General features: G+C 37.9%; 1 protein-coding gene across 1 annotated transcript in view; it reads right to left on the reverse strand.

Annotated features, from left to right (window-relative positions):
• Window positions 1–2,686: 2,686 nt before the first annotated feature.
• Window positions 2,687–9,480, reverse strand: part of LSM3 (LSM3 homolog, U6 small nuclear RNA and mRNA degradation associated) — a 12,640-nt gene continuing 5,846 nt past the window's right edge. The window contains exons 2-4 of the mRNA XM_042449242.1: window positions 8,279–8,389; window positions 3,712–3,807; window positions 2,687–3,390 (exon numbers count right to left, since the gene is read on the reverse strand). Of these exons, the coding sequence (XP_042305176.1) occupies window positions 3,310–3,390; window positions 3,712–3,807; window positions 8,279–8,389 (288 nt within the window). The 3' untranslated portion in view covers window positions 2,687–3,309. The remainder of the gene's footprint in view (window positions 3,391–3,711; window positions 3,808–8,278; window positions 8,390–9,480) is intronic.

Consider the following 9,480-nt stretch of genomic DNA (forward strand, 5'->3'; position numbering starts at 1 on the left):
TTGATGGAGTTAGGCCTACCTCTCCCATCCCTACAAATGCAGGATATCTACCTACTCTGCTTCTACTGAAACAGCTACTTGAGCTGATACGGGATGAAAAATACATGGACTGAGTGTGCATGGGGCTGGGAGCCTAGGCACAGTTTTGTTGCTCACTTCTATTTCTGCCTCTTTCTTAAAGGATCAGAGATAACACATACAAAACTTTCCTTGTGCAGATTAAGATGCTGGCTTTGGTACTTCAACCTTTGTCCTTATGTGAGCCACCTACAATTTCACTTCCTGCACAATATGCAGCCATTGCACAAGGCACACCTTTTTCTAGGTAGATTTGTTTAGCAATGACCGTCCTACTCTCTCAAAGCTGTTGGAAACACATTTATTTAAAGGATTTATATCTCGCCTTTCTCCCACAATGAGACTCAAGGTGGGAAACTTACCTTACAGGGAGTAAAGATCTCATGACTCCAAGTGCAAGTTGCCACATTCACATGAGCAGCAGTACACAGTAAGAGTTCCCCTGTATTATTTACCAAGTTTGAGATTTTGTGCACTACTCTCATAATTATCACAAGTGGTCAAAACTTTTCAGTACTGTATATGGTTGGTTAGCGGACGAAACCAATGGCAAACTACTAAACTCAAAAATCACCAGACAAGTTATCTTTGCCATACTGCCAATGGACCTGAATGTATTACACATACAGGAAAAGACATGTAACATAGTTCATCACTAATATTCCCACCCTGTCAACCTAGCCCACATCAACAAGCAATTCTCCCCCTCATGTTGGTAAGGATGTGGAAAATACTGTCTCAGGCAACTTCTGTAAATATGTGGTGGGCTGGGTTAAAGCATCTGGAAAAAACTGTGTTGAACCTGTGGTTCTCAGTTGTATGCCACCACCGAGCCCTGGCTGGAGTGAATCTTCACCTGATATCATTACACAAGGGCTCAAATCCAGTCCTGCACATTACAGGTCACTCAAATTAATAGGGTGTTTCCTAGTAATGGCTGGATAATGCCACTAGCAACTCTGTTAAATTAATTACATTGGCCCTCAAGCCTGAGCCCCAGCTGTTAGCTGTTGGCGCAGTGGTTAAATGCCTGTACTGCAGCCATTCACTCAAAACCACAAGGTTGCGAGTTCAAGACCAGCAAAAGGGCCCAAGCTTGACTCAGGCTTGCATCCTTCCGAGGTCGCTAAAATGAGTACCCAGACTGTTGGAGGCAAATTAGCTTACTTGCTAATTAGCTTACTTGCTGTTCACTCCTATGATCTTTGGAATAGCGGTATACAAATAAAACAAATTATTTATTATGTTTGAGCAGTGGGCATGCTGGCTAGAGGCTCTGGGTGGAGAAGTCCAAAAACAGCTGGAGAGCCAAGTCAGGGAGCCTCTGCAATAATGGAAACAGACACACTTGTGTAATGGTATGGAAGAAGCTAGCACCTGCTCCTTTGTTGTAATATACACATAGAATCCTTGCAGGAACAAGATGGTGTAAACACGAGGCATAACGCATCAGGGTCATGTAACTAGACAGAACAATAGCAATCTCTCCAAGAGACATTTAAAGCCAACTTGGGCTAAGGAAAACTTTTGAGAGAGGAATGCATGCCATCTCTAGACAGCAGTTGGAATTCAACTTGGTGAGTCCGGCCAGGATGTCCCTCTTATTTCTACAGCTATAAACCAAAGCGACTGTTTTTCACCATTCTGCTGCCTCTTGCAGTGCCAACACTATAATGAAATGAAAGGCCATAGTTCGGTATGTGTTCACTGGAAGGCTCACTGCATTCAATAAAGCCTCTTAGTAAGTACAAGCTATGAAAGTCATTGCCATACGCCTCCTCTCATCCTTTGTTTTCTTCTTCAGCCTTTCTGCTATCCCCTCTGCATCTGTGCACAACTGCTAGAAGTAATACTGTCTCAGGCAACATAAAACTGATACTATAAATATACATAAACCATTTTAAGTCTCTTGAGAGAGTCATTGGCATTTACAAAATGACTAGGAAACATTTTGTTCTTTAAGGATTACTGCTCAGCATGTTGCAACTGCCTACCTAGGACTGCATAATATGGCATTTCATTAGGAACAAATGGATTAATTTGATGAAAATACTTTGCCGCATAGTACATTGTGTTACATTATTGATAAGATATCAGGCCAGTTACATTGCTAAATAGACTAGACACAATCTGCACACAGGCAGCACCACCTAGTGAAGGTCTAATGTGATCTGCATAGATTGAAATCCCACAAGGTCACAGCCACGTAGGGCAAGTAAGGCAGTTTGGAGTGGTGGATGTTGTGGAAAATGAAAAGCAGTTGTTGCCAAGAGCCTGAAGTTGCCACATGCCTGACAGTTGATTATACATACAAATAACAGCAGTGCTAAATAGACAAAGTTGAACAATGCTATGCCAGCTAGCACTTGAAGTGTCATGCCAAACCATTTCATTACACAAAACACAATGTATCAATCCTCCCAATTCTTCAAGTTCAATTATAAGGGCCTAAATCCAGTTTTTAGACCAAGTTAGAGCATAGCCATTGAATCACTGAGAGCCTGATAAACCAGCACTTTAGGTTGTATTGATTCAATGGGCTATTCCAGTTAAGACTAAGAACTGGATAAAGGCCAATTTTACTGTAAAATATAAACAGTAAGCACCCTTTATCTACATCACTTTATTTTAACTATTTGCAAATCATATTTTGAACAGCTTATATTACTACCAGGGCAGAGAGAGAGAGCAAGCTGCAGTTTCTCTCATCATCAGCAGCCTTAATATCTTCCTCACTGCATTTTTGTGGATTTATAACAGAATACCTTCAGATATTTTTCTCATAAATTGATACTATATAGCCCATTCATTTCTCGGTAGTTATCACTTGAGCAAAAAATATACAATGCTGATTTGCACCAGATGTGGTTAAATGGCAACCAAACGGATACAGAAATAGCCACAAAAATACTACGCCACACTGAAGTAAAATCAGTGTATGAAGCGTGCTTATACATATGCAGATATACAAAATAAGCAAATGAGATTTATTTAAAAAAATAGGAGAGCAGTGATTAACTAAAAAGTTGAAAGCACCAATCTGATACAGAAGGCAATGTTATTTATATTATTCCAGGAAACCCTTTTGTAACATTTACTTCCCAAATGAACTCATAAATTCACAATACACAGTCAAGGTTGTAAAGACCTGTGTCAAATTATGTGCAGTCTTAATATTTAGAGGAGCAGGAACCAATATGTTGAGGTTCAAATGATCCATTTTTCACAGTTTCAGCCAACTCTCAGTGGAGGCGCGACAAGTACAACTCCATCTCCTCTGACAAACAGCATTGGGATATTCCTCTTGGTGGACTATGAAAACAGAAAGCAGTAACTTTAGGCTACAGTGAAGAAAAGCATAAAAACTGTTCCAAAATTAATTTTACTTAGATTAAAAATATAAAGTCCAGATAATAAAAAGTAACATTTTCTGGCAATAACCCCTTCTCCCTCTCTATATATTCCAGTCAAGAAAACAATTGCTATGTTTAACATGATGCCTTAGCTTGTACTTGTATTATAACTTACCCAACCTTACTCAAGTCAAGTCAGTAGCAGAGAATATGTATTTTAGATCTATATATCACACATCTCAAATAATACTTGAAATTTTTAGATATTAAAAATTCTTACTTTGTAGATCTCCTCATATGTTTCTTCATCAATCTCTATTGTTGTCACAGTCTCTTCAACATCACCCAAAATCATATTTAAATGCTGGTCATAAGCCTTTGGAAGTGAGAAGTTTACAAAATGTTTAATATTCCTGGCAATATTGGTATTCTTATAAACTATAGCTCAAGCACAGACCCAGAAATCTAGTTGCACTTCAGAGCATTTTTCTTATAATGGATTTCTCTTTTCACTTTTTTCCCTTCAGTTACTTTTTTTTTAAAAAATTTTTTATTAAACATATAATTGTATATACATAAAACAATGACAAGACAGAAACATCAACCTTACTACATTATTGTGTATTTCTTTCCTACTCTAAACTAGAATCCTATATTAACTCATTTAAGCATCAACCTACAAACTTGACATCCATCCGCTTTATTTATCTAATTCTTTTTTAACTTTATTTTTACAAAAGCCATTCCACATATATTCCACACAACACATTTATACACAACACATGTATACCTCTACCCTTATCTACTATCTAAACCTACTAAAATTCTACACCTACTAAACTACCTCTATCTCATCTAATTTCCTCTTCATACCTTAGTATCTACCTCTATTTCCCTTCAGTTACGACCAATATTAAGCTGCTTGATCAAGATTTTTCTGAACTGCATGGTTTCTTCACTTAGTGAAAAAATATCATTTTCTAACTTCCTTATTTTTCATCAAATACTCTATATCTCATACAGAGGCCTACTCAAAATATATGCCTCCACTACATGAGTTTTCGTTTTGTTTTAACAAAAAGGAAAGCAAAAGCCAAAAGAGCAGGCTAACAAAACAATAAAAAGGAGCGAAACCTTAGATTTTCATGGAAAATTCACAAATGACAAATGCTGTTGGGGAAAAAAGTTCACAAAATGCCATGTAAAAAAGCTAGATGACAATCTGAAGCAATTGTTAAATGAACCTGACGATTAACTAATTATAGATAGATAGGAAAAGAACACCCTACCAGATATTGCTGCAACTCCCAGCATTCCTCATCACTGGCTATGCTGACTGGTGTTGATGGGTGTTGTATTTCAGCAACATCTGGAAGGCAGTACTCCCCCTTCCCCATTTAAAACCCCATTTTCCCCTTCTCTCTCTTCTTGTTGTTCTCTGTTGCTCACAGAACCCAGCACTGGATAATCAGTATTTCAGAATACTGCTTGAAAATTACACTTTTGGTTATACTAGCTACAGGTAATGTAAATGCTGTATTCACAAAATACACATATTTTGAAGCTGGCAATTACAGGCTTATTTGTTTATTTTATTTATTTACAGAATTTATATCCCACCTTTCTACCACAGTGGGATTGAAGGTGATTCAATGATGAGTTTCCTTATTCATAATGCTTGGGACCAGAAGTGTTATTGATTTTGAAATACTTCCATATACATGTGAGGTATCTCAGAGGTGGGTCTAAACATGGAATTCCTTTATGTTTTGGGGGTCTTGGAGACATCTCATCCACAGGGTTGCATTGAGTTGAGGCTGACTTGAGGGCAGTTAACAACAATACCCTTTATACACATAGCCTGATGTCGATTTTATATATAATATTTTTAATAACTGTGTACATGAAACAAAGTATATGTACGCTGAACCATCAGAAAGCAAAAATGTCGCTGTCTCAGCCACCCTTGTGCACAATTTTGGAGTATTTCGAATTTCAGAGTCCTGGATAAGAGATACTCAACCTGCATTTGAAACTGCAAGAACTATAATAAAATGTTTATTCTTTGTACATAATGATGCTTGCCTTTTTTTTTACACACACAACACCCTGCAGCAGGAAGTCATTCATGTGCCCAGCCTGAAACTATCAGTATTTCTTTTACCACAAAATGACCACAGAGATTAAAGCACCACCTAGCTATAGATGGTACTACAGCTGTGCCCCAAAGAGAACAACCTGGAAACACATTGATATGCAAATAGTACTAGTGGGAAAATAAAACAGGTTTATTTAAACATGGGGAGGACTCCATTTTAAAATACTTTTGTTCTATAAACAAGCATTGGTTTGCCCTCAAAACCTCAGGAACCAGTAGTTTACCTGACAATAATTCATGAATGCCAGAGGGTTCAGTTCATTATCTACCTTCACATCACTTTACACTCTCCAGTTCAAATGAGGGCTCACACTATCCTCCACTGTAAGGTATATTCCATGGCAACATAAATGCAAAATGTATTCACAGCTCTGATCCCATCTGGAAAGAAAGTGGAAGGCTATACTGAAACCTCATATTTTTTTGCAAGGTGAGGGGTCTGCCCAATGAGTAGCAACCCTCTACTGTTCTGCTGCTCCTTAGAGACTTCAATGATCTACATGAGGATACCCACACTTTGAAAGTATGAACTGTATCTTCTCATTAATTTATAGAATGGACCATCGCTGGAGGTCCTTCTGAGAAGTAGTTAAACCAACACTTTTCAGATTGTATAGGCTAAATGTAGAATCATAAATTTCAAGGGGAAATCTAAAGTGCATATTGTTGTACAGCGTTTATTAGACCAACCAAAAAGGCATAACTCTTTCTTTCTTCCTATTCTATAAATGCATGTATCATTTGTAAATATCGTTGAAAGCCTTTGTTGCTGCTGCTGTTAACTGCCTTCAAGTTGAGGGTGACTCACGGTGACCCCATGAATGAGGGACCTCCAAGTCACAGTATCCTTAACCATCCTGCTCAGCTCTTGCAATTCATGGCCTTGGCTTCTGATTGATTCTATCCATCTGGAATGTGGTTTTCCTTGTTTCCTATTGGCCTCAACTATACCAAAATTATAGTCTTTTCTAGTGAGTTCTTTCTTCTCATGATAAGGCCAAAATATGACAACCTGTTTATTCCATCTTTGCTTCCAGTAAGAGTCCGAGCCTGATTTGCTCTAGGACCATGCATTGGTTGTTTTACAGTCCACAGTATTCTCAGAACTTTTCTCCAGCACCACATGTAAAATAAGTTGACTTTTTTCTCTGTCAGTTTTCTTCACTGTCCAGCTATCAAAACCATATATAGAAATGGGAAATACAATGGCATGGGCAATCCTCTTTAGTATTTAATGGCATAGCTTTACACTTCAGGATCTTATCTAGCTCCTTCATAGCTGCCTTTCCAAGTCTTCTTCAGATTTCTTGACTACAGTCTCTGCTCTGATTGGTGAATGAGTCCCTGTATCATAGAAATCCTACAAAAATGTCACCTGCCTTATAAGCAAGACTATACAGAAAGTGCTATAATTTGAGAAAAATCAACTTGGGTGGCACTAAATCATAATTTTACAAGACAGGCATAATGGTTGAGCATAAGCCATTTTCCTAGTCCAAAATACAGAATATTTGTGAAACATAGGGAATTTATTCAAACAGGCTTTCCTCTGGAAAGACTTGCTTGCAGTGCAAGGTTCCATCACAATAAATTGAAATCCTATAGCTTCTGGGTATATGTACCAAGAGACAGCTGTTTACAATAAATTTCTCTAATAACACTATCAAGACAGAAAAAAATAAAGATTTATATCACCATAAAGTAGAGGCACACCTCAGTTAACAGAGCCTAACAAAGAAGTTCCCTTTGTACTCCTGCACATTCCCCTCTTCCTGTTTAGCTGGAAGGTTTTTGGCAGCAGTTAACACTGAGAGGATGGTGAAGGAGGGCTAGTGAAACAGACTTTTGGTGTCAGGGTGTAACAGCATGCCTGCAGTAAACAGTGAAATAAAACTTGACCTGGGAAGGAATGGGATTCTCCTCTTGATGATCATATAGGAGGTGGGCATGTCTGCCTACCACAGGCAAGGTAAACAGCAGCTGCCTCCAGGATTTCTTACTGAGCATTTGTGAATAGCAAATCAGAGAAAAGGGGAGAACAAATAAGCCTACCTCATGAGTTAGTCCCAGCACATTTAGAAAGCAACCCAAATGGAAATCGTAAGGAATGTGGAAACAGGTAAAATAAAAAGTCCTCCTTCAAGTGATTTCTTTGTTGTTGTTAACTGCCCTTGAGTCATGCCCAAATCATGCTGACCCTGTGGATGAGACATCTCCAAGACCTTCTACTGCTGGACTTAGGTCCTGTAACTTCAGGCCCACGATCTCCCTGATTCTGAGTCTATCCATCTAGAAGGTTCAAAATGTGTTTATTTACGTAAGGCATATCTTTTTAGTTGGCCTGTAACAATTTGCCTGCTGGCTTCATTGAACACATGCAGATTGTTAGTTTTGAATAGAAGTTTGTTTGAACATGATATACTGCCCTTCTTTTTTGTGGTGTAGGCCTGTCCCTGACCTTACCATGTCATTTCTGTCTCTGATAACAAAGAAATGTACTTCATTAACTGAGGTATATCTGTAACACCTTTGAATCTCCTTCCCCCAATATTTAAATAAATAATGTGACTGACCTATTTCTAACAGATGCCTTAACTTTTGTTCTTAAAAGCTTTGAATACATACCACCCCAACTCCTTTTTCATAGTTCTGTTTATCACAACTCTGATTCATACAGTGTTCCACTTACATGTAATCTGCCTCGAAGTTCTCGGTCATTTCTCATTTTCACATAAATTCGTTCATCAAGACTAAGTCTGATGAGATCCAAAGGTTCTTCCACAGTATTAGTAGTTTGTTGCTATAAAAGAAGAAATTACAAATAAATTCTACTGTTAAAACTATAAGGATACCCTCCACTAAGAACAGCATCAGATGCCTTTTGTTTCGCTGCACACGTTTCATTGATTTAGCCCATTAAATGCCTGAATGCACACGATAGCAGGCTGATTACTCTCAGACCCAATGATAAATCGACAATGGGTTACAGGTAGCTCAGGTAGTAAATACTGTTGTATGTTAGGCGGATTTTAGTAGCATGTCAGATTTTGTAAATATTAAATAAGCTCCCTCTGATGCTTCAGAGTGTTTTTTCAGAAGCTATCTCATCAGGCATCATATCGTCCAACAGAAAACACATTTCACCGTAAGGGCACATCAGTCATAAACTTCACAGCACTCCTGCTTATCACAGAACTACAACTTACCATAAGACACACATAATCCAAAGAAAGAGAAATGTAGCACACACGCCTCCATTTCTCTTTGCAAGAATTTATGGAATAACTTACAAAAAATAATATTTCTCTCAGCTCCTAAGGATGAGTCTTATTTATTGAGGTGGTTAATGATGTTAACATTGAATTGTATTATGTAAATGTTCTTAAACTTGTCATTTGATAGACTCATTCTCAGATACTCATAAAGCCAGGTTAGCATTGCTGTGATTTTACAGGCAAAATTATTTTAAACATATAATAAATAATTTTTAAACATATAAATATATAGACATAATATAGACATAATTTTTAAATACGCAATGTCAGGTGCATATAGGCTGATCACATCATGTTTTCTTAACACAATATATATAAAGGCTAGATGTCAAAACAGAAATCAGTGCAACTGTGAGCCCACAGACCTCAGAAGTGATGCAGTAACTGCCGTTCCTCTTTTGGGACAAGGAAGTAACATGCCTGTTCCAATCACTCAGAATGTAAACTGAAATGAATAAAACACAAAATAGGGCAGAGGACTTCTGGCTACTCTGAAGTAACTAAAAAGCCAGTTTGTTGTTGAGGCAGGGGTTATCTGCTGTTTCCTTCCCTGAGTCTATTCACCTGTAATGCAGCCTTCATTTCTTCCTACTGCCTTCTGACTTACCAAGTATTA

This window comes from Sceloporus undulatus, chromosome 2 (genome assembly GCF_019175285.1).
Source record: "Sceloporus undulatus isolate JIND9_A2432 ecotype Alabama chromosome 2, SceUnd_v1.1, whole genome shotgun sequence".
NCBI lineage: Eukaryota > Metazoa > Chordata > Lepidosauria > Squamata > Phrynosomatidae > Sceloporus > Sceloporus undulatus.